The sequence below is a fragment of the Antechinus flavipes genome, chromosome 5 (genome assembly GCF_016432865.1).
Source record: "Antechinus flavipes isolate AdamAnt ecotype Samford, QLD, Australia chromosome 5, AdamAnt_v2, whole genome shotgun sequence".
NCBI classification, from domain to species: domain Eukaryota; kingdom Metazoa; phylum Chordata; class Mammalia; order Dasyuromorphia; family Dasyuridae; genus Antechinus; species Antechinus flavipes.
In genome coordinates, this window is record NC_067402.1 from 79,563,272 (window position 1) to 79,590,348 (window position 27,077).

Here is a 27,077-nt window from a genome sequence, read left to right on the forward strand (position 1 = left end):
CTTCATGGAAATGAATCCTTGCCTTCTTAGAGAACCAAAGAGCCCCAGCAAAAGATTCTGGAGTTCAAGAACCAGATCTAGGAAAATCATTAGTCAGCTAGCATTTATAAAATGCTTACAGTATGTCAAGCCCCATTCTAAGTACTAAAAACAGATATAATTATTTTTAAATATCAATTTTATTTTTATTTCACTTAACAAACATCTATTTCCTTCCTCACATCTCACTGAAAAATAAAAATGAAACCTCTGTAAAAATATGCCTACTAAACCAAACAAACTTTCACATTGGCCATGTCCAAGAAATATATTCTTCAGTCTTACTCTCTGAGTCCATCATCTCGAACATATGTGACATTGACATGAACCATCGTGTCACAATAATGTTCATACTATAAGAAGACACTATAAGAAGAAGTTAGATGATGATATCCAACTTTGTGGCTTCTATTATTTAAGACTAGAATTAGGTGTATATATATATATATATATTTCAGTGTGCTTTGATTTATTATTTCAATTTATCTAATTCTCACAAAAATCAGTGGGTAGATTTTTGGATTTTGGAGTTGCTATTCTTGAATTGCACCATTGGGATAACCATTGCCATGACTATTTGTACAGATAGAGGAAGGATGGCACAAATATGTTATTATTATTAAGGGGTAGGGATAAGACTAGAACCATGATTTCAGATTCTTTGCCACCTTTCCCTTCCTCCTCCCTCCAATTCTCTTCCTTTTATTTATATCATACATTTCATCACAAAATTTCTGAGCTGAGATGGAAGAAGCTATTGTCTAGTCAAACCCTTTCAGCTTTACGAGTGAGAAAACAGTTCAAGAGAAGTTAAGAAGGGAAAGTCTGACCTAATACTCAGGACATCTAGTTCTATAGAATCTTTTTTTTTCTTTTTGCCATACTTAGTATCAGACAGAAGCCAGCTCACCACAAGCAGTTGGCACAGGCAGTCAACATCATAGTAGCAGTGCCCATCATAGTGGGAAGATTGTGAATTGGGAGAAAAGATAATAATAGCTAGCATTTACCCAGTGCTTTAAGGTTTGCCAAGTGTTTTACAAATGCTAAATCATTTGGCCTTTACAACAACCCTGTAAGGTAGATGCTATTCTTAATCCTCATTTTACAGATGAGGGAACTGAGACATAAAGTTGTCAGCTAATTTATCCAGGGTCCACTATTTATAAATATCTGAGTAAGGAGTTTAACTTGGGTCTTCCTGAATATTTTGACTTCTGTACTTTATCTGCTGTGCCTTTTAGCTGCCCACAAGATAAGAACAGAATGAATGCATCCCTAAGTAGCTCTTGCATCTTTGAATAAAGTGACTGTTTAGAGGATGGGTAAAACAGATCCCTTAGGAACCCATTCCATTTTCAAGTATCATAACCAATTAGTGGAATACTGCATAATGGTAGTTACAGAAAGATCTCTTTTATCTTCCTTTTTCCCCTATCCCCCTGCCCCTAGCATACACACTATGTACAAGAAGAAGAAATTCACAGCATGGTCCCTGGCTTAACCTTTCTAAGATTGTTATGGTTTACTCCCTTGTCTACATTTCACAGTCCAGCCCAGCTGGCTTTCAAACTTCCTTTACAGGATATTTTGCTCTGGGTACCCCTTACCCTGATGCTGAATGTGCCTTTTCTGTTCTGCCCCACTCTTGCTCCCCCAGATTCTGGTATCCTTCCCACTAAAACAAAAAAATACCTTGTATTTATTTTGGAATTTTAATATTATCTCCCCAGAGAGAATCTAAACTCCTTGAGGGCAGGGACCAGTTCTTTTTTGTCTTTCTATTCTTATTTCTATTCTATTCTTACTTGATTAAATTAGTGCAGAGTACAGAAGTGTGATGGTGGTATAAATATTCAACTATTTCCTCTCTTTTCACCTCACCATGAAAGTAGTACCCTGGCTACCATCACTCTGGCACTTGAGACTGCTTTCTTTTTGTGAAAACATCTGTTGGTGTGGAAGTTATAGCCTTCAATATCATGAGCTGTGGGTCCCTCATTCTGCACCTGTTAGGAAAATTGGTATTGCTGGATTGCTCATTGGGGTTTGAGGCAATCAGCGTCAGGAGTGTTCTGATTCTACCCAGAAACAAATGCCTCTGAAGCACCGCAGGGATTCTCTAACAGAAGGTGCTTATAGTTCCCAGAGATTATCTCATTACTCATTTATAAGAAAAACCTTCTTTTCAGCATGATGCTTTTCTTTGATGTACAGAGGACTGAGCAGTTTAGTCACCTTGCATTACTTGAATATCACCAAAATGTGCTTTCTCCCCAGCCTCCTAAAAAGGGCAGATTTTAAAAGGATTTTTCCATATACTCAAACTGTTAAACTACCTATGAAATATTTTCAAAAATTGAGTGTGTGTGTGTGTGTGTGTGTGTGTGTGTGTGTGTATGTGTGTGTGTGTGTGTGTGCTGGAAGAAGGCAAGGAAGAAAGAGAAATGGAAAAAGTTTGTAGTCTTTTTTTAATATCCCCAGCTCTTAGCATACTTCCTGGCACATAGTAGGTACTTAATGAATGTTTATTCATTTGATTGAGAGAGACAAACAGACAGAAATAGAGAAAATATGAGAATAAATGTGTGTATTTTTATATATCTGGGTGGAAAATTGGAGCCCTATTGATTTTGGACCATTCCAGCTTCAGGAATTCCTCCTCAGCCAGATATAAATAGCAAATGTGTGTCATGATTTCTGTTTACATAAAGAGGTCCACCTTTCTTTCCATTTGTTTTTCTCAACTGGAAATAGCTTCTAAATTCATGTTATCCTATAGCACCTCTAAACCTGACTTCTCTAATCACAGTAATTAAAATTCTTCCCCTTCATTGGTTGCTTCCCATAACTGAATCACTTCAAATAACTGAATCCCAGAGAAAAATGGGAAGCAATCAATGAAGGGGAAGGGTTAATTAAAAGGGAGCAACAGATGAGGAAACTGAGATCCAGAGAGTAACTTGTATAAGGTCATTAGCAAACCAGCTTTGGAAGAGCAGATTTTTTGACGTGAGGTCCATTATGCTTTCCACTGTACCATATTAGCCTCTTTCCTTTTCTGTAGCTCATAGAGCCACAGCTAAGTCCCAGGAAGTTTCCTGAATATGGCTCCTTCACTCACACTTGCCTCATCTTAAGAATAGTTGGTTGGTGAGAATTAGCATGGATAATGTCTCCTACAGTCCCAATTGCTTCATCTAACTTCATCCTAAACTGTCTCCTCAGACCTTAATACCATGTACCTTATGAATTGGAGAAATCACCGCTGTCCTGTCTTTAGAAAAAAAAGAATCCTTGGCTTGGGAAATCTGCATAGAGACAGAGAGGAATCTGATATGTTATGAGATTGTTTCAAGATTTTTTTTTGTAGTTCCACTTGAATTGTTTTTAGATCTTTAGGAGCATGTAGGAACTGAGGAGTTGGGCTTTCAGGATCTCTTTTACTGTAAGATTAGAGGCTTCAGAAAGTGGTTCAAACTTGCCTCAGGATAAATCCCCCCTCCCTTTGCCCTTTTGTTTAGGATGGATTTGAGTAAAAAATTGATTATTTCTTTGATCCCTCCTAGTCCTGACTCTCTGGATACTAAACAGCAAACCTGAAGGGGATTTTGAGGTGAAAAAAAACTGTGCTGTAAATAAAAATTCAAGAATAATAAGAGATAGTATTTTTATGGGGCTTAAAGATTTGCAAAGGGCTTTACATATATTATAATGTTTGAGATTCCCAGTAAGTAGATAATGTCATCATCTCCATCCTACAGAGGAAGAAGCTTAAATTAGTGTATGAATCAAAATTTAAACCCAAGTCCCTTGTGACCTTATGTTCATATCCACTATAGCATGCTGCCTCAGGATCTGAGGGGTTCATGTGTCATTTTATATAATATTATCATTGTGTTGGGGCAGTTAGATTAGCACTGTGGATTGAGTGCTGAGCCTGGAGTATCTTCCTGAGTTCAAACATGGCCTCTGACACTAACTAGTTGCGTGACCCTGGGCATTTAATCCTGTTTGCCTCAGTTTTCTTATTTGAAAAGGAAAAAACAACTAATCCAGTACCTCTGCCAGGAAAACCTCAATGGAATCATGGAGCATTGAACACGACTGAAAAATGACTGAACAACAGTCTTTGTTCTGTTATTCTCTTGATTGTGATAGGCATAAGATGTCAGAAAGTCCAGAATTTACATCCAACTCCAGACACTTTCTATCTGTAATGCTAGACAAGGCATTCAATCTTTGCCTGCCCCAATTTTCTTAACTGCAAAATGGTGTAATAATCAGACCTTATGTTCCAGAGTTGTTATGAGGATCAAATGAGTTAAAGTTTGAAAAGTGCTTGACACATAATAATAATGTTTAATAAAAACTTATGTTGTTCCTTCCTATTTTTAATATGCTGTAATGAACTTTTTTTGGGGAAATTAAGAGATTATTTTTTAAAAGTTAAAGCCTATACGTTTATAAATGTATTGTTCTTGAAAAGTTTCTCCTCTATTCCTTATACTTCATTTTTAAAATACGTGATCATAAGAATTTAGCTTAGAAAGAATGCTAGGACTGTCTTGAATGGTAGTTTTTTTGGCTAAAATGATATGTGATTATGTTTTATTTCAAATAGCCATTATGTTGAGTTTCTCTAATATACATAGCACAGGGGTATGAAACTCAAATAGAAACAAGGCCATGTGACTTATATGAGCAATCATAGAGAAGAATCATAGAATTTGGAAAAAACAGTAGAGAGCATTACCCTTTTCACATCTGCTCTCTACTGTAGAAGTGAATTGTGGAAAGAAAAAAAAATTTCTTTCCACAATGTGTGTTCTCATCATGGTTGACTTTACCTGAGCAATGTTGAGGAAGACACTTTTGAATATCATTTTCTTCATCCTTTGAGATGGGAACATTAATATTCACGTTTCCTGACTCATAGGGTCAGATGACATATAATATATGTAAAACAGTTGTCATTGAAAAGCTTTCTGATGAATAGATTGCTTAGGCAGGATAGGAAAATGCTCATCAAGGGCTTGGGACTTTTTTTGTCCTAGAGGGCAAAATGGTACATGGAAGTTGCTGACTAGCAGGTTACTATCTTCTTTAACATCAGAAACATTTAAAAGAAGAATGACTGCTTTGAGGGAAAGGGAGTTCAATTCAGTGAGTGATTTTAAACCCCTATTACTGTATGTATTTGGGGTACACAAAAACAGAATATCTGTCCTCAAGGAACTTATTTTCTACTGGAGTTTCTCCTTTGTAGATGTCTTCCAGGAAAGAATGGATAATGCTTTATGTACGATGCATCAAGGAAATTTTTGGTCAAGGACTATTTGGAGTATCTGGCCTTCTAGGTTCCTCCAACCCTAAGATTCTCTGATTGTATAGAAATATAGGTTCCTCCTATAACAACCCATTACCCTTTTCATATCAGCAGGAATTTCTTCTATGGGATTTGAAAGACAAGATCACAGTGGAACATAATACCTGGAGAAGGCTTTCTTTAGAGAGAAAGAGATAGAGCTGAGCCTTGATGATTGAATCTTGAATTGTTTCCTAAAATTGATTATCTGTTGAAGATTCTGAAGACACAAAGGTAGCTTCTAAGTTTAGCTCCTTTTGTCAATTTATTTTTCTCATGATAGGTTGAGGTAAGAGGTGAAATCTGTTTGGTAAAATGAAGAGATTGGACTCAAGAGTTCCATGTATTTCAAAAACCATGCAAAAAGAACTCAGCATAACATGTCAAAATTCTGAGTTCCATTAGCCTTGGATCAATTCAAGTCAACTGGCATTTATAGAGTATTTGCAGTATTCAGGGCACTATGCCAAGTGCAGAGACTTCGCAAAGATTAATAAGACAGAGTCCTTTCCCTAAAGGAGATTAAGAATTCAAAAGGGAGATAAAAATAGCAATAATGTCAATTAATCCAGGACCTGTCAAATGAACCTCTCTATATCAAGAGGAAGTAAGTATGTTCTGTCTTCCCCAAGACCTTCATTGGTTTTTCATGGCTTATCTTTCTTTTGATACTCTGCCAGTGCATAGAACACTGAGTACTCGATAATCATGTATTGATTGACTTCATGTATACTCCTTATACTTGTAGTATTTTATGATCCAAACTGTTATCTAATTAGATTCATAGCAACTCTATGAAAATGGGTGATTGTAGAGGCAATGAATGTGGTAGTGAATACAACATTGGATTTGGAGTCAGGAAGAAGTAGCTATGAGTCCCATGGCAGTAGCTTAATAGTTGTTTGACCCTGGACAATTGCCTTAACATCTCTTGGCCACAGTTTCCTCAAAATGAAGTTTATTCAAATACCTTCTTCACAGTGCTGTTATGAGACTTAAAACTTTATGTAGAGCTTTGCAAACTTAAAAAACTGTATAAATATCACATATTGCATATATACATATATATGTATTATGTGTGTATTTATTGCCATTGTATAAATAGGGGAAGTGAAATACACTTTTACAAATGGCTTGTTGCAAGCTGAACTCAGATTGTTTGAAATAAAACTCTTAGTCCCATTATGATATATCACTACATTGATTATTTTTGTTTAATTACTTTTCTTTGTTATGAAAGTTGTTCCTAAAGGACACCGAAAGAGGAAGTGGTAAAGTGGAAAATACAGTGACAATGGTGTACAAAACCAAAAGGAATCAGTAACATTAGAAAAAAAACATAATGTTCATGAGATTATATAGCTAATTAGTTGTGGTGCTGGAACTCAGGTCTATTATCTTATTAAACTGTGTGCTGTCTCTGTTACATAGTAAGTGCTGGTTTTATGTCTCTAACCAGTTTTAGGTCAGTGGTCTAAGTGTGACTGAGTGAACCTAATTCTGAGCATCCTAGTATAAGCTGTTTCCCCACTAGGGAACAGAAAACGTACTAGAGTGAAGAGATGAACACGAGCAGCTCTGAAAGAGCTATATTCCTTCCAAGGGTGCCCCCTAAGCCTTATAAAGCAATAAGCTTAGGAAAGCAGCATTAGGAAGGTTCCTAAAGACCATAAAACTCCAAACATGGAGATGATCGCTTTTGTAACATAAAGCATTCGTTGCAGCATTAAATAATGAAATAAACTCTTGACACTAAGAATGGAAACCGTTCCTGTTAAACCAGGCTGTTTACTTTGCAATAATCCTGGCCATGGAAGCACTGCTATGACACAAATATTTCGTTCTTGGGGAACTAGGAAATGCCTGAAGACCACATGATCCTCGCAGAACTTGAAGGAGACATCCCTAGAATTGGCTGAGCTCAGGCCACAATGTTGGCAAACGCAAAGGGCAACAGGGTTGGCAGAATGTTGCTGAATGGGAGAACCAAGGAGCCAAGCACAAGATATGAGATGTTAACTTGTACTTTATATTTTCTGGGCTGAAGAAAATGCTTGACTTTTCTGAAGTTCAAGCTTTTACTCAGGGTTTGGACTTTCCTTCTTCCTCCTTTGCCCACCAGGCTCTTTTGCAATGTAAGATGGAAAAAAAAATGTTTGTACTGTTGGTAGGAGAGGGGCCTGAGGCAAGAGGAGGAATAACTTTCCCCTTCTAAACTTTTGTCCAACTTCATGTTGCCATAGATGCTTCCTCTGCATTTTTCTTTTTCTTTTTTAAATGACTAACCCATAAATAGATCTCTTTATAACAGTCAATAAGAAAAATTTAGCTGGGGAAACCAGCTTAAAGTTTCACATAATTTCTTTGAGAACAATAGATCATTGTTTTAAGAAAGGTACACTTCTAGACTTAGCTTATTAAATATAGTATTTGAGTAGGTACTTCCTTCAAATAGCACCAACTGTAAAGTATTTTCAGAAAAATTACTCATCCTCTTTTACTATCATGAAAATAGCAACATTTCCTGCTTCTACTTTTCTGTTAATTTTTTTTATTCTTAAAAATGGGAAAGTGGCTACATTTTTTTTCCACCAAAAAACTCCTTATCTTAACTATCATAGTCATCAGTGTGTCAAACACTGTGCTAGATGAATGGTACACAAAGAAATATAACAAAAAATGACTCCTTTCCCCAAGGAGCTTACATTCTAATGGGAGAAACAATGTGAAACAACTATATACACCTAAGAGTCTAAGGTGGAGGGGAATCTCAGAGAAAAGACTAGCAGTAGGGGATTGGGATGTGTAGAGGAAGAATTGAGATGAATGATGAAACTTGAGTTGAACCTTGAAGAAAGCCAGGAAAAGGATACATACACCATAGAAATGGAGATGGAAATAGTAGGACTTGACAAAGAAAGTGATTCATGGTCTCTAATACAAAATCCTTTCAATAAAAGCATATTTACTTTAAAAAATTAAAGTTTGCTATTGTTGTTGTTCAGTTATTTTTAGTTATGTCTGACTTTTCATGACCCTATTTGGGGTTTTCTTGGCAGAGATATTGGAGTAGTTTGCTATTTCCTTCTCTAGCTGATTACTCAAGTGAGGAAACTGAGACAAATAGGTTTAAGTAATATGCCCGAGATCACAGGATTTGTAAATATCTCAGGCTGAATTTGAACTGAGAAAGATGAGTCTTCCTGACTTCAGACCTAGCTTACCCAACTGAAAGACTTCTTCAATTTTTAATTACAATTTTCCAAACTGCAAGGAAGAAATTGTATTGTCAAGAAAGCTTTGTTATCTAAGTATGTACTTAAAATATTAATATAGACAATAAAGTAAATAAATTCTAAACTTGTTTCTCTTTGTATTTTATGGTTAATTCTGGAGCTTGAACCATCTTAGATAAAACTATTTAATTTCCCTCACATTTTTTACCCCATATGTGGGAGAACAAAATGAGTCATAATTTTCCTTAGGAAAAGCCTTATTTCATTCAACTACTTAATGCCAAGAAGATGACACTGATATTGAGTCATCTACAGTGAACAGCTTGTCTTCAGAGCTGCATCATTATATATAAGAAGTAGGTACTAGGAAAAAGGGGAAGATTAGGTGGTAAAGCTCACAGATGTACCTCTATCTGTGTGAGAGCTTGTTTGACCTTTAAAACTATGGCTTTATGGGTCACTTGTTGAATAATGTTTGTGTGATTTCTGCCTTACTGCTAATAATAGTGCTGTGATGTATTAACTTACTTCTATATGCTATATATTTATATGCTTTGGAAGACCCTAGCAACTTAACTTTTGGGTTTTTTCTCTTAAATACAAAGCAGCATGAAAAATGAGCATGGAATGTTCAACTTTAGTTAAGTTCAGGCCATCAAATTCTAATTATCTATTTCTAACTGTATAGTATAGATTGCCAAGAAATCTAATCATAGTATAGCATCACTCAGTAAATTTGTCATTATACTGGGATATACTCATAACTAAATTATTTTGGGGTCAAGTTTCCCTGATTTAACTTACTTTTTTACCAGATATTTTTGAAGTTAAACATTTATGTTTCATGTAGAATCTTTTTTCCCCTTAGAGTATTTATAAAAATGAAAAAAAAATAAGATTTTGCCAGTTTATATCTTAAGGTCTTTAATAGCAGAAGTATTTTCTTAGATTACTTAGGTTAGGTTATGGGACATGTCATAAAAGAGTATGTAAATGATGAAATATTCAACTTCTCTCTTCTTTTTTTGTAACCAGTTTTACTATTTCCCCCTTTCCTTATTTGTATCTCTTTATTTCTTTGCCAACATTCTTGCTTTTCTTCTCTGTCTATAATCACCAGTTTCATCAGGAGTGTTAAAGGATCGAAATGTACTATCCTTTCATAAAATCATGCTAAAGATACACAAAAGATAGCCAGCAGTTCTTTTGAGGCTATAAAAATGTAGACAACATTCAGGTTGGAATGGATATTAGCCCATTTTAATATGTTAATTTGCACTATGTTGAATAATTGGTATGGATAAAGGAATATACTTGACACAAAGAAGAGAATAAGTGGTTATGTGAATCAATAGAGAAATATTCCTTAAATAACATGCACTGAACAGACCAGGCAATGGTGATACAAATACAAATAATGAAATGATTCCTTCTTAAAAAAGTGTTTCATTCAAGGAGAGGAGAAAGTTTAGATAAGTATACACAGAATAAATACAAAATACATTCAAATTATGGAAGAAAGGCACTCATATCTTAAATCAGGAGGTGTTATATATCAAGAAGTGATGCTTGAATTGTGTTTGAAGAGAAGTGTAATGTGAGGTGAAAACAAAAAGGGAGAGACAGCCTATACAAAGACATGGGGAAGGGAAATGTTCAGCTATGTACGAAGAACAGAGAGAAGGCCAGATTGGCTGGACTTTAGAGTGTGAGAAGGGGAGTAATCTATAATGAGGCTGAAAAGATAGATTGGGAGCCAGATTTTGAAGAGTTTTAGAGGCCAAATAGAAGAGTTTGATATTTGTTGTAGAGTTAATAAGAATCCATTGGAGTTTGTTGAGTAGGAGAGTGAAATGTTCCGATCTGTGCTTGAGGAAATACATTTATATCTATAAATATGATAAACTATCAATCTTTAAAGTTTATTTTCCCTGTAGGGATTATACCAGGCCCAGTATATTTCAATTTTTAAGGATGATTCCTGTTCTCAAAGAGTTAACAAATTAAATGGGAAAACAAGAAATAAGTACCTGCCTGAAAAAGATATAGACATTAAGAAAAAATATCAATAGGGCAAAATTAAATGCCTAGAGAGTACCCAGTAGTGAGGAATTTGTACTGGATTGTATTTATTCAGGAAGTGTTCATAGAAAAGACTGATTGGAAGCTTAGGAGTTTGAGATTTTTTGTTTATTTATTTTCTGGCAGGGAGGTGAGAAGTAATTTGACTGAACAGAGGGGGAAAGACATTCTAGAAATGTGCATAAGCAAGTTGTGTTCCAGGGATGTACAACATTGTTTGACTGAAGTAAAGAGTCCATGGTAGGCAATAATGAAGAATTAATGTTACTAAAAATAAAAAATAACTACTTATTACTGGAGAGGCAGCTAGCTGCCTCTCTAGCTGTCACAATGGATGTGCTAAGCCTGAAGTTTGGAAAACTTCTCTTCCTAAATTCAAATCTGGCTTCAGACACTTATTACCTGGTCAGTTCACTTAGACCTATTTGCCACTGTTTTTTTCATCTGTAAAATGAACTGGACAAGGAATTGGCAAACCATTCCAGCATATTTGCCAAGAAAATCCCAAATGGGGTCACAAACAGTTGGATGTGACTGAAAAAAAAACACAACCCAACTACTTATTAGAGGTTCTTAAAACTACTGGTAGTTCTAAGAGCCTGGTGATTCATTAACTGTGAATATCCCAGGGTAATTTTAATGTGGCTTCTGATTTGCAAGCATGCAAATCAATTCTTAGTCACCAAATATATTTTTTGTTTCTCTTGGCAAGCAGCTCATTTGTAAGGGGATAAATTCTTGCTTAGAAATGTGGAAAAGGGCTTACATTGTTTTGAGGTTTGTCTAGCTCTACTCTAAATTCTGTCATTAAATTTAACATAAATCTTTTGTTACGATATATCCAGAATTTGGGAGAGAGAGAAAAGGAACAACTGACTGATATTACAGAGCCTGCAGTGACTTTAGAAAAAATAGAAATGTCTGGATTAGATTTTAGACCTAACTTGAGCTCTGGGATGATGACACCTGTAATTTATTGGTGAGGTCATTATTTTACCAATCAAGAGACTATTCAGGATGGAAAATGTTATTTAAGTGTTGTGCATGTAAGCATTTTTCTAATTGAGGAATATTTATCATCCTGCCTTTTAAATAAAGGGAAGCAGGTGAGCACCCTACATTAGAAAATTTATCTTTAAAACAAAGTCTCTAGAATGCATTATTGTTTCTTGGCCTTATCCAACAGTCCAAAGAAGCTTCTATTGGCTCAAAATTAAAAATACCTGGATTTCTGCCAGGAGAAAAATCTGCAACCAGTTTATTTTTAGTATTGGGGCCCTTGGGGGTTGTTTGGCTATCCCAATGGAGACCCATTGTCCCCTTTTCATTGTAGTCTAGCAAACCTCTTAGGGATTCCACTACCCAGGCTCCCTAATATCTCTTTCTTTCTGTGTTATTGATTTTTCTGCAGATTCCTAGGGTCACAGTATATAGAGTTTGAAGGAACCTAGGAATGATTAGTGTCCATTTCCCTCATTTTTACACCTGAGGAAGGAACACTGCATCTTGAAAAGTTTACATCATTTTTTTTTTCCTTGTGGAAATTCTAATATTAACAAATCACATTGTATCATTGGTTCTTATAGAGTTGTCTTGGGAGCTAAAAGATGATCCTGGGTCACATAATTAGTGACAGAATTGAGATTATGAATTCAGGTACTCTATAGGATGCTGCCTCCTAAGTTTGAGAAGTGGAATTAAAATATAATCTTTCCACCTCTAACCAATTCTGCTATTATTGCCAATCATTCAGTGGTATTTAATTAAGTGCCCATTAAGTGTAAATCCCTGTGATAGGATGCATACCCCAAAATGAGTCATTATCTTTAAGGAGCTTATGTTCTAATAGAGCCAGAAAGAGGTGAATACAGAATATAACCATGCTGACCCTCATTAAAATAATCTAAACAAATAAAATGTAAAGGGTATCCCAAAAGTCTTAGTAAAGTTTTAAGCTTTAATAATTTGATATATAAATGCTACAAACTTACAAAAACATAATTTGAAAGTTTAATTATTTCCATTTATTTAATACTTAGTTTTAAGAGATTAAAATAATTCATTTTTACTTTTAATTTTACCTACATTGTCTTTGTGAAGTTTTGTGAATAGTTTCTCAATATTATTTTCTTAAGACCTCAGAGGAAGTCCTTTTATTTGACTTTTACTGTCACTTCATCTATCTCCATTAGATGTTTTCTTGTGGAGTCATGTGAAAATTGTTGTGTATACACAAAAACCTAGTTCTTTGGATGATCTTACAGCTAAGGTTACAAATGCAATCCCTTCCATCCCTGAACAGCAGCTGATGAAAGTTTTTATGAAGTTAATAAAAGTAATGGATATCACAAGATGGTAGCTTTATTTGATTTTAATAAGAAATACAACAATATTTTTTTTAAAACAATTCAACTTTTGAAATGTTATCTTTTTGCAGGTACATAGTATTTCTGAAGTTATTAAAGATTTTTAGGCATCCTATAGTCAGATTTTTGGGACATCCAGTATTTTATAAAATATATTTATTATAACGTTAAAATAAATAGTGATGGGCGATTTTGGGGGATGTCTGTGTATTTCCTGACCTATGATTTCATTCATGAAGGGATGTCCAGCATCAAGTTGTCTATGTTTCATGTATAATGTAATAAAAGTACTAATCTTACACGATGGTTATGAGTTTCAAATGATATATATATATATATATATATATATAAAGCAATAAGGAAAAATGTAAGGTATATATATATATATATATATATATATATATATATATATATATAGGATATGTGTGTGTGTGTGTGTGTGTGTATATATCTATATATCTATATATATCTTTCTCTGTTTTTGCCTCTTTCCTTTGTATGTGTGTATGTGTGTGCAAATTATCCTCTTAAGCACTAGTGGCCCGAAGAGTTTTCAGCAAATATGTGTCAGAAGCAGTTCTTTAATTTTTTTTTAATTTATGGAATAAAACAGCATTTCCATAACATAGTATAATTTAAAAAGATGATTGGACACGAAATTGGCAAGCTATTACTTTCAGACATGAAAAACAACTCTTTTAAAAGGCAAATAATCTTGGCTTCATTGCTAGTTCTTTCACTATTATGTCATTCTGTCTTTAGAATAATGTATTTTTATTATATGTACACAAGCACACATATATTATATATGTATGTATTATTTCAAACAGTTAAAAGATTGAAGAAATAAAACCATAATAAAGCTTGGAAATTCTACATAAATAAAATGTATCCTCATTTACTCAGAATGCAAGTAGTGTTTGTGTGTACTTTCTGGGTCTTCGATTAATTATTTAACATGTATTTATTGAATACAACATTGTGTGCAAGACCTTTGCAAGATTATTGTAGGAGGAGAGTTAACAAAGAAGCGGAAAAATCAATCCTGAAAGAACTTAAGATGACGTATACAGATAAAAAGAACTAAAAATATAAGAAAGACTATGATAATTACTGAATGAGTGTTACACTAATTAAGTGGTACAAAACTTGAAGGAGGGACCAGGGAAAGTCAAAGATGTCTTTACTTGAACTTGGCCTTGAAGGCTGAGGGATGGTATTTTACCAGTGGGGAGGAGGGAGTGTGTAGAAGCTGGAAAATATAAGGAGGCTCAGTAAAGGGAGGAGAGGGCTCAGTGCTTAAAGAACTGTCAGTAAATTAGGATTTGTAAGGTCCTCTCAGAGGACACAATTGGGGAAAAAATAAATATGAAAAGCATTCACTTCCTGGACAGTTAAACCTCTCTCCCAAATCTTTTTTTTTTTTTTCCCTTTTTAATGTGTTATGGAACAAAGAGCTGAGGCATTTAGCATAGTTGGCTAAATGGGATTTAATTCTGCCCTTTAAAGAAAAAGAACTATGGAGTTATTTTGAGATGTGGAGGTCCCTGCCCTTCATTTCCCCATCCTTTAAGTATTAGCTCTTAATTATTTGTTTTCTTGCCTATTGTGTTTCACATGTTTCTGAATTTAAATTAAATCTCCTTTTGGTGTTTTTGGAGTTTTTCCTGGTTTGAACTCTGGAGGATGGGAAGGACTCTTTTAATGTATTTCATGCAACCAGTTGAAAAATTTGTGAAGTTTAGGCCACATTTGTGGTCTGAGACAGATTGAAAAATAAAGAGCAATTTTTTCCAGAGTTTGAGTTTCAATGTAGACTTCTTCCCAAAGAAACACTTGAAGTTAAGAACTAGGCTGTGATCTCCTGAGTGAGGATGGAGAGAAAATTCCCTATGAATGTTTATCTGGTGATAATGCAACATCTTGTTAGGATATTAAAATGTGTTATTTGTTTATTCACAAGTGAATCTTGCTCTTTTTCTAAAAAATTAATGTGAAGTTAACTGTTTGTTAATAATATTAGGAAAGACCAAGACTTGGAACTTCCCGACATGTACAGACTCTTTGTTTCCTACATATTCTTCCAATCCAAAAATATTTTCCTCTTCCCTCTAATATTTCAGATGTGGTGATTTGGAGAGAGTATGACTAGGGTGGAGAAATAGAGGAGGAGGATGTGAAAAGGAAAATAAGGCTAATGGTTAAGTTTCTGGTTTGAGGGGTTTTTGTGTTAATTTTTTTTCCTTTATCACAATTGTTTAGCCATTTTTAAAATTTTAAATCCTTTGTATGCATGTTTTTTTTTTCTTGTTAAACTTTGTATATTATCAAAAAAAATCTTTGATGTAGTAGTGATGTTAGGGCAGAATTATCACTTCCAGGAAAGATAATTTTGAAAAGAAAACCAAAAACAATTCACTTTGAAAGCTTCAAAAAATTCAAGGACAAATTTCTGACAACCTATGAAAGAAAGTTATTTTATCCAAAAATAATTAATAGTTTTTCACTTAGAGGAAAATGTAAATACATTTTTTCTCTGTCTGAATACTTGACAGGTTAAAAATCTTATTTTTAGTATCAAGACTGAGCACTTTTCTATTATATTTTGCTTTCTATGCTGGATGCCTTTTAAGGGGTAACAGGCTTAGATTTTTTTGAAAACATCACCTTCACTCTTAGCTTTATTGAAGTAACAGAGCAGCAGTTCAAAATCTTTGTGACCTCCATGCTTGATTAGAAAAATCCCATTAATGAAAAAAGATGCTAATCGGTAATGTGTTTTGCCAGTCATCACTGGCCTAAGCAGTCTGCATAATCCATTGTTGATTAAGTTAATGAAAGTCTAGCACTGGATTTGAAAGCTTTGTGACAGCAGATTGGAATAAGATTGAAGGCTCTTAGAATATGCTGCACTGGGGGAGTAAATCAAAATGGGAGGGTCACTTACCCAAGTGGCTCCAACATGCATTAGGTGGGCTTAGGGGGTTTCTTTTGTTTTTGCTCAGGGAGGAGAAGGAAAAGAAAGAGAACACCCAGAAGAATGGTCATACTGTGTCTTGATGGGTTTATTATCACTGTCAAATCTAACAAATGGTGTTGGACAGGCAATAGTGGATCTGTGTTTGGGATTTGTGTAGTCAGAAAGCTCATATCATGGAAGGCTTACTAAATATTTTTTTTCTTTCCTCACAGGTGACATCACACAGAAAGGTTATGAAAAGAAGAGGTCAAAATTAATTGGGGCCTATCTGCCACAACCTCCAGGTATGTAAATCTTGGCTGGTGCCGTAAAATCTAAAAGATTGACAGGTCTTGAGAACTGATCACCTTAAGCACAGGACAAATAAGATGGATCATTTGAGACCAGAGAATATTTTGGATGCACAATAAACACTGATCTAATATACGTTTCCTATGTAAATAGCATATTTCTTTGTGCCTTTCTACATCCCTTTTTATGGCCATTTGCTCATATGTAGTTTTTAAAATCAGTTGGATACTTGATTTCATGAGTCATTCATATAGATTATGGCAAATAATGTAATAATTATTCTTTAAAGCCCCATTCTTATAAAAATGACCAGTAAGGATTTTAAAATACTTTCTTCCTCATTCTCTGCCTAAGATTTCTACCTGGAAATAAGATTCCAAAATATTGTTTGTGATTATGAAATCTCAGAGACTTTTTGTGTTTTAAATTGTAGCTTATGTCAGATAGGCTTTATTTATTTTCCTCATATGTACAGCATCTACCTCATGCTAGCTTTCTCAGATTTGCTAATTAATGTTGTCTTTTTGCACTTGGGTGATGTTAGTCTCTCCCTGAGCCTTGGTAAATTCCAGGAAAAAGGGGCCAGTGTTGGAATGAAGTGTTGATGTCTAACTCTCAGATGATCCTATCTGTGGTGTAAGAGTGACCTTGAGTGCTGACTTTATGCTAGCTGATGCTAAATGAACTTAATTAAGAAATGTTTATTTTCCTTAGGAAAAATGAAACTCCTATACTATGAAGTTAAAGAGGTCCTGATCTCATAAACTGTATTTTCATGTTATTCTATAAATTTCAGTTTGTAAAGCATTGCTTAGAATTTCTGTAGAGAACACATACACATGCAGATTTACACACCACACACACACACACACACACACATACACACAGAAACATTCCACTATCTTTAGATAATAATTACTGTAACTAACCTTGATATATCTGGTGGCATCCTACCACTATGTAATGGCAAAGTATGTTCAAAGGGAGCTAATTTGTATGCTGAGTTTCTGCTGACTTTGCAGATTTCATTTTAATTTTGTTTAGGTTTGTTTAATTTTTAGTCTATTTCTTTTTTCTGTCCTTTAGTTTTAAAAAACAAATAAACATAAAAATGGGTGGGAACATAATGTATTGTTGCTTCTTATTTCCCTTTATGATAATGACTAGCAGTTTTTTAGACTATAATATGAATAGGATATTTAGGAAGAATAGAGCATTGACTCATTTGAACAGAACTCTCCTTGTCTTCCAATTCCTCGTGAGAGACATTCTTGGAGATTAGAGTATCTTTCTCAGGCTTTGGCTAGCTGGAGGATAGCATCGATGTTACTGCTTCCTGGATCTAATATGAAAGAGGAAGGTGATCCCCTTTCACCAGAACATTCATGACCAAAAACCAGTTGGGTTTGCTCAAACCCTACATGTCTAAACCACTCAAGGTCAATTGTAAGGTGACAACTGATGGAAATCCATGGTTTGTTGTGTTTTCTCTCCTCCTTCCAACAGAATCATAGCTAATGCTGACCTAAATAACCACACCACTTGTGAACTGTTTAAAAGAAGTGGAATCTTCCCTATTTTGGAAGAAGGCTGGGGATGGATTGGTTGTATGTTGTCCTTGTGGTTGTTTTTCCATCTGTGCATTGCAAACAAAAGTGAAACAGAGGCATTTCCCAAGAAGATAGTTCTCAAGCCGCAGCTTTGCAAAGAACATGATTGATCCCAATGTTGGCTGGGCCCTAATGGTGGAAGGCGCCGGGCTGTGTCATGTGGTCCCTTGTTTGTTGTGTGTGCTGTTCTGCATGGGGGCGGGAGCTCCACTCACTGCTGTAACAAATTTAAAAAAAACTAAAATTTGAATTAATTAGTTTTTTTTCAACTTGTTACAGCAGCGAATGGAGCTGCCGCAGTACGGTGTAGACTGCAGCACAGTGAAGGACCCACAAGAAGGATGCTCCGTTCCGCCAACATCGGGGTGTGTGACATCCGAGAAGCAGCGGCCAGAGACCGGGCAGCCAGCACCGCGGGAACCCGGCCTCTGTTTTACTTTCGTTTTGGTGAGCACTCCTTTCAAAAGAAAGAGAAAGAAGTAGTAGAGGATTCATTGTCCAGTAAAGAAACCTAAAATTCAGACAATACTCAACACAACTTTGTTATCGTTGAAATTGAAGAATTATAAAACCATAGAGTTACTAGAATCTTAAAGATCCTTTTAATCCATTTCTTCCATTTCATAGACGAAGGCCCAGAAAACTGAAATGATTTACTGAAGGTTACTTAGGTCGTTGTCTTCCCGACTCTCAATTCATAGGGCTTTTCTATATGATTCTCCCATTTTTTTATTTTACAACTTTTTTTAAAACTAGAATTGGGGAAAAACAAAAAACCTTGAAAACTCACAACCTACTCAACTAGATTTCTCTGATTTCCTATCGGTTCCATTATTCTATGGTCAAACATCTGTTGGAAGGCTGGATGGACTCAGTTCTGAACATCAAACCACTTATGTTTTTAAAAGACTTGTAAAGTAGTAAATTCTACAGATAACCAGAAAGTATGTTTGGCAAAAACCAAAAAAGAAATAAAGAAAAAACCCAAACTAATGAATGTGAAGACCAAAGGCAAAATAAAATAAAATAAACAAATTTTTAAAACCCTCAAAACTAGCCAATCTAAAGCTCTCAGCCCAAAAAGAAAACATGAACCTTTTGATTACATCATAAGAAAATTGATGTTTATAAACCAAAGTTTAAGCCTCATCAATCATCCTGTGGCATATCTCCCTCTATCCTCTCCCCCACCTCCCATAAACATATTGCAATTGAATTATGTCCAAGTAATAGAAATTATAGATATAAAACTTGCAGAGACCTTGGAGCATGATTCCATCATTCTCATTTTAAAAATTAAGAAAAGTGAGGTACAAAATGGTTATGTGGCTTGCCCAAGATCATTATGCCAGTAAATGTCCACGGTGGTCCTTGACTCCCAAGTTTCATAATTTAACCATGTCAGGCTGATGAGACAACATTAGAATACACAGTTAATATAAAATGTTTTAAGCCATTGGTGCATACCTCTGTTTTAAAGGCAAAGGGGATGAAGGTTCCCCCTCTTCATCCTTCCTGTTGGGTTTGTTTCCTAACCACTTCTTCCATCCATCCTTTGTAATATGACCCTCAGCCAGTTGTTGATGGACCTGGAAGCCTATAATATCATTGCCAATAAAGAGATAGAAAAGAGAGAAGAAACATATGAGGTGACACGGATGTCTATTTTCAGCAAGGTGGTGACTTGTCATCCAATACCATTTTAGTTTTTCTTTTTGTTTAAGACTCACATGTCCATTGAACATGAGAGGAAAAAATATTTAATTTGATAGGAGAGTGTTTTGTGTACAAGAGCCATTTACCCACATTAGTCTCCTATGCAACAAGAGAACTGTTCGGTTCTGCAAACATATATTGTATCTAGGATATACTGCAACATATCCAACATATAAAGGACTGCTTGCCATCTAGGGGAGGGGGTGGAGGGAGGGAGGGGAAAAAAAAATCAGAACAGAAACGAGTGTCAATATAAAGTAATTATTAAATAAAAATTAAAAAAAAAAGAAGTAGAAAACATCATTGCACTCTCATCTGTGATTTTAGGATAGGTTACCCAACTTCATGTTCTATGGGAGATTGACACTCAGTCTTGCTTCCTTGTGTTATTTGGTGGGTTTTTTCCACTATTCTTTTTCTCTTAGAGGTTTACTCCTGAGTGAATAAAGGCCTTCATTATGCATAACTTAATTCTCTAGCAAGTCAGTAACTGAAGCAGATGTTTCTAAATTAAAGAATTTAATTCTTTCTTGACTGAACTCACTTTTTATAATGATTTTCCTTATACTGAAGACTCCAAAATTGTTTAGTTTTCCTTTTTTCCCTTCCCATTCTGTCATATGTAAAAAGATAGATCATAGAGTTTTTATGTTGGCAGGAAATAATTTGGTATTATTTCACACTAATTTCTCTAAAACATGTAAGGTATTTCCAAGGAATTTCTTTTCATTTTTAAACTTACTATTGTAGGAAAAATGTTAGCACATTTATAGTAGAAAATATAATTAGGATTTCCAAGGTGCTTGTCTTGTTCTGACTTTTTCTAACTTCCTACATCATACTCCATTAACTATTCTAACTCATTATTCTTGCAAATTTATGAGGAAGAAACCAGTGTCCTTATCTTTCTTACGAGTACAATTTTGTGTGTCCAAAGTGTGTTTCTATAATTAAGTCCTTACTGTTTCTGCACCATAGGATGCAGTGACATAATGAAGTGGATTACTAATGCTACCATCAATAATTTCTCATCGGATAAATGCTAAGAACATGTTTGACATATTTTTCTTAAATAGCTTGTATTTGTTCTATGTGCTGGTCTGTAAAATATTACTTTTACTCTACAAAAGCTATCAATGAGAATGCTACAGTGAAGTTTGACTCCATTCTGGAATGAGCATTCAGCCAGCTTACTTCTTGAGATTTAGATAAATTTTGCATTTAAAAATTTTTTTCTAACTTGAAGTATTAAAGAAGGCACTTAATAAAGCTTCTTGTTCCGGAAGTCCTCCTAAGCAAAGTCATTGCGCTGTGAGGCATTTTAGGGTATTGATGTGGAATAATTTGTTACTATGGTAATTGGAGCTACAAAAGCCATAACATAGCATGACACATAAGTGTGAACTTAAGGATTACCGTAGAATCACAGAATTAGTAGCAAACTTGCATCCATCTAGTCCATCTCTTTGTTTAGAGAAGAAGCTATAATATAGCATCCATTTGGTCTTTGCATGAAGAAATCTAGTGAGAAGGAAGCCTCTACATTGGAAGCAGCTAATTTTGCTTTGGGGCAGTTGTAACTGTTAAGAATTTTTTTTTTCCTGATAGGAGCTCAAGTCTGCTTCTCCTCTGAAACTTCTGTCTGTCACTCCCACTTCTATCTACTAGGTTCAAAATAACAAATCTTTCTACCTGATAATTTGAAGACAAATTCATGTCCCCCTTGAGGAATTTCTTTCTAGGTATCTCTAGTTTCTTCATAACTAACATGTTCCTATGAAACCTTCTCTTTTCCAGATCAAATATTCCTATTTTAACATATAGTTGAAGATAATGATGATGTTACTCTTGAGCTTTCTATTCTCCTGGCTAAACATCCTCAGTTCTAACAGTTCTTATAGATCACATATTTGAGGGTTTTGACTCTTCTCTGTGCTGCTCTTTGGACACTCTTTAGTTTCTTCAAATTCCTTCCTCACAATATCCAGCAGCATACAGAAATGAACAAATTAATCCCACATATGGCCCTATATGAACAAATTACCTATATGAACATCTTTAAAGATGTAAAAGTTTTTTCCCATTTCAAAAAATTAAATGATTTATTAGAAACAATATTATACAATAAAGTTAATTCAATTTGTTTAGTACCTCTTTGTAGTTAAATTAATTTCAATGCAGAAAATAGAGTTTTTTAGTCATTCCTACTAAGGCTTCACAAATCAGAATTTTTCACACATTCATTTTTACTTTGACTTTTTTCATTTTACATTATTTTATGATGGTCTTTCTAGATTTCTTTGAAAGCACAATTCTTAATCTATCTGTCACTTACTTGATTTCCATAGTTGGTCATCTGGCTTGTAGGGTGGATGGCCCCTGTTTCTTCCACCACCTCATATGTACCACATTGTAAAGGAAAACCTCAGAAGGTCCATTATTTGCTCACAAGATGAATATGAGAAAACCAGTTTCCTAATCAATAAAATAGAAATAATGATATTTTCAATAATTTGATAATATTGTTATTTTCTCACAAAATTGTAAGGAAAGTATGTTGTGAATTTTTGAGCAGTTTGAGTTGTGAATAATGTGAACTTTTATTGTTAGTACCCTTCTAGAAGCTAGAAGAATAAAGAGGAAAGTCATTTTTTTGTGGAGGTAGTGGTATTTGTACTCTTTGCTTAAGAATGAAAACAATTCAAATCTACTATTTTCTCTTTTTCAGCTTATTTTTTTTCTATTCTTTCTTCTCTCTCTACTTTATTCCTTTTTGGAGGGACACAATTTGCAAAATGAACAAAATTAGATTCTTTTTTTATGCTACAGGTAGACAAGAAAACATTAAAAAATTAGTCCGGAAGGTAGATATCAAGGATATTCAACTTTGTAATACACACACACACACACAATCACACATACCCATGCAAGTGAGGGAGGCTCATTTAAACACATAAACACATATCCCATTAGAAGACATTTTATGCTCTTTATGCTACCTCTTTGCTTTCTTCATTCACTACCACCCTTTCCTTTTGATTTCTGCTTTGAAAAAATTTAAAAGGCAAAGTAGGCTTGGAAAGCAGTGTTTATTACTACCCAGTCATTGGAGATGGCTGCCTGCTGATCACTGTTCCCATTTCTTAAATGTCAAGGATGCCATGATCTTTTTTTTTTTTTTTTTACTTCAGCAAATTCTGGAGAGCTAAATGTTTGTTTACTGTTACTTTGGGAAACTCAGCATAAAAATTACTGTATTGGATAATAATTTTGAGGTAACAATGTATTGCACTTTTTATCCCTGAATTTAATGGCTTGGAGTTGCCTGCCTTTGGAAAATTTGGTATAATTAATGCTGAGAACCTGATTTGAAGTCCAGTAGTAGCATTCAACAAAGCAAAATTATTTAAGAAGTGGGGGAAGGGAACAACATTAGAGTATTTTAGAGGGAAGAAACAATTTTTTTTCTTTGCCTTTCATTTCAACCTCCATGATCTCATCAATATAGCTACTTCATTGAGCGGATTTGAACTCATCTTCACCCTCTCATCTTGTATGATCCCTTTGAATGTTTTCACATTTCACTTAATAGCCAGAGAATATCTAAGTTCCTTGGATATTTATTATCCCTGTGACCTTGGGCAAATTATTGCTGTTGCTATTATTGTTATTGCCACCAGGATAGCTTCCAGGCTGTTAGTTTTTCATTCCCTTGCCCTCTGTGTACCCCATTGATTGACCCTTTGCCAGTCATGTATGTCCTAGATGCTGCATTATCAATAACTTCCCAAGCAAGTCTTTATCTACTTCAACTAGACAAACATTTATTATGTTGCTAGTAATATAGTAGTGTCTACTTGTTTCTATCATGTGTCTATAAGTTGTTCTTTGGATCACTTGCAATTTTGATTCTCATAAGATCATAGTGCTTCACCATTTGTAATTATGTGGTATCCAAGGAATCGTATTGGATGTTTAAAAGTTGTTTTATTTTTATTTTTTTGGAAGCATCTTGGACCATTCAAAGTGGTTTTCAGCTTTAAAAAAATTGATTTTGAACATGATCTCTACTTTTTGTTCAGTTCTGGGTTCAACTTAATGCTTGTTCATGTGCAATGTCTGTCCTATACTTATTTACATAAAGAAAACTAGGTTAATTCATTTTATAACCTGAGACATATATGCTCTTTATCCATTTTGTTTTTCTTGAGTTTGTCAATGTAACAGTCCATGAAAAAGATTTTTGTTATCCATTGTTTTATATTTCCCTATTATTTCTTCTAAAAGATTTTTTTTTTAAATTTTTTATTTAATAATTACATTATATTGACACTCATTTCTGTTCCGATTTTTTTTTTCCCCTCCCTCCCTCCACCCCCTCCCCTAGATGGCAAGCAGTCTTTTATATGTTGGATATGTTGCAGTATATCCTAGATACAATATATGTTTGCAGAACCGAACAGTTCTCTTGTTGCGTAGGGAGAATTGGATTCAGAAGGTATAAATATTCCGGGAAGAAAAACAAAAATGCAGATAGTTCACATTCGTTTCCCAGTGTTCTTTCTTTGGGTGTAGCTGCTTTTGTCCGTCATTTATCAATTGAAACTCAGGTCTCTTTGTCAAAGAAATCCACTTCCATCAAAATATGTCCTCATACAATATCGTTGTCGAAGTGTATAATGATCTCCTGGTTCTGCTCATTTCACTTAGCATCAGTTCATGTAGGTCTCTCCAAGCCTCTCTGTATTCATCCTGCTGGTCATTTCTTACAGAACAATAATATTCCATAACATTCATATACCACAATTTACCCAGCCATTCTCCAATTGATGGGCATCCATTCATTTTCCAGTTTCTAGCCACTACAAACAGGGCTGCTACAAACATTTTGGCACATACAGGTCCCTTTCCCTTCTTTAGTATTTCTTTGGGATATAAGCCCAATAGAAACACTGCTGGATCAAAGGATATGCACATTTTGATAATTTTTTGGGCATAATTCCAGATTGCTCTCCAGAATGGTTGGATTCGTTCACAACTCCACCAACAATGCATTAGTGTCCCAGTTTTCCCGCATCCCCTCCAACATTCATCATTATTTTTTCCTGTCATCTTAGCCAATCTGACAGGTGTGTAGTGGTATCTCAGAGTTGTCTTAATTTGCATTTCTCTGATCAATAATGATTTGGAACACTCTTTCATATGAGTGGTAATAGTTTCAATCTCATCCTCTGAAAATTGTCTGTTCATATCCTTTGACCATTTATCAATTGGAGAATGGCTTGATTTCTTATAAATTTGAGTCAGTTCTCTATATATTTTGGAAATGAGGCCTTTATCAGAACCTTTAACTGTGAAAATGTTTTCCCAGTTTGTTGCTTCCCTTCTAATCTTGTTTGCATTAGTTTTATTTGTACAAAGGCTTTTTAATTTGATGTAATCGAAATTTTCTATTCTGTGATCAGTAATGGTCTCTAGTTCATCTTTGGTCACAAATTTCTTTCTCCTCCACAAGTCTGAGAGATAAACTATTCTATGTTCCTCTAATTTATTTATAATCTCGTTCTTTATGCCTAGGTCATAGACCCATTTTGATCTTATCTTGGTATATGGTGTTAAGTGTGGGTCCATGCCTAATTTCTGCCATACTAATTTCCAATTATCCCAGCAGTTTTTATCAAATAATGAATTCTTTTCCCAGAAGTTAGGGGCTTTGGGTTTGTCAAACACTAGATTGCTATAATTGACTATTCTGTCTTGTGAGCCTAGCCTTTTCCACTGATCCACTAATCTATTTCTTAGCCAATACCAAATGGTTTTGGTGACTGCTGCTTTATAATATAATTTTAGATCAGGTACAGCTAGGCCACCTTCATTTGATTTTTTTTTCATTAATTCCCTTGAGATTCTTGACTTTTTATTGTTCCATATGAATTTTGTTGTTATTTTTTCTAGATCAATAAAATATTTTCTTGGAAGTCTGATTGGTATAGCACTAAATAAATAGATTAGTTTAGGGAGTATTGTCATCTTTATTATGTTCGCTCGGCCGATCCAAGAGCACTTAATATTTTTCCAATTATTTAAGTCTGACTTTATTTGTGTGGAGACTTTTTTATAATTTTGCTCATATAATTCCTGACTTTCCTTTGGTAGATAGATTCCCAAATATTTTATGGTATCAACAGTTATTCTGAATGGAATTTCTCTTTGTATCTCTTGCTGTTGGGTTTTGTTGGTGATGTATAAAAATGCTGAGGATTTATGGGGATTTATTTTGTAGCCAGCTACTTTGCTAAAATTATGAATTATTTCCAATAGCTTTTTGGTAGAATCTCTGGGGTTCTCTAGGTATACCATCATATCATCTGCAAAGAGTGATAGTTTGGTTTCCTCATTGCCTACTCTAATTCCTTTTATATCTTTCTCGTCTCTTATTGCCGAGGCTAGTGTTTCTAATACGATATTAAATAATAATGGTGATAGTGGGCAACCTTGCTTCACTCCAGATCTTACTGGGAAAGGTTCCAGTTTTTCCCCATTGCATATGATGCTTACTGATGGTTTTAAATATATGCTCCTGACTATTTTAAGGAAAAGTCCATTTATTCCTATGCTCTCAAGTGTTTTTATTAGGAATGGGTGTTGGATTTTATCAAATGCTTTTTCTGCATCTATTGAGATGATCATGTGGTTTTTGTTTGTTTGGTTATTGATATAGTCAATTATGCTAATAGTTTTCCTAATATTGAACCAGCCCTGCATTCCTGGTATAAATCCTACTTGGTCATAGTGTATTATCCTGGTGACAATTTTCTGTAATCTTTTTGCTAATATTTTATTTAAGATTTTAGCATCAATATTCATTAGGGAGATTGGTCTATAATTTTCTTTCTCTGTTTTCAGCCTACCTGGTTTAGGTATCAGTACCATATCTGTGTCATAAAAGGAGTTTGGTAGGACTCCTTCAATCCCTATTTTTTCAAATAGTTTATATAACATTGGAGTTAATTGTTCTTTAAATGTTTGGTAGAATTCACATGTAAATCCATCTGGTCCTGGGGATTTTTTCTTAGGGAGTTGATTGATAGTTTGTTCTATTTCTTTTTCTGAGATGGGACTGTTTAGGATATTTACTTCTTCCTCTGTTAGTTTGGGCAAGCTGTATTTTTGGAGGTATTTTTCTATTTCATTTAAGTTGTCGAATTTATTGGCATAAAGTTGGGCAAAGTAACTCCTAATTATTGCTCTAATTTCCTCTTCGTTAGTGGTGAGTTCTCCCTTTTCATTTTTAAGACTAACAATTTGATTTTCCTCTTTCCTTTTTTTAATCAGATTTACTAAGGGTTTGTCTATTTTGTTGGTTTTTTCATAGAACCAACTCTTAGT

General features: G+C 34.6%; 1 protein-coding gene across 4 annotated transcripts in view; it reads left to right on the top strand.

Moving 5' to 3' along the window:
* DIP2C (disco interacting protein 2 homolog C) overlaps positions 1–27,077 on the top strand; it is a 593,021-nt gene that overhangs the window by 299,572 nt on the left and 266,372 nt on the right. For 3 of the 4 annotated variants that reach the window (XM_052001629.1, XM_052001630.1, XM_052001635.1), the window contains exons 2-3: positions 16,284–16,355; positions 18,252–18,419. In XM_052001629.1, coding sequence (XP_051857589.1) covers positions 16,284–16,355; positions 18,252–18,419 — 240 coding nt within the window. The remainder of the gene's footprint in view (positions 1–16,283; positions 16,356–18,251; positions 18,420–27,077) is intronic. The other variant, XM_052001631.1, reaches the window with a different exon arrangement.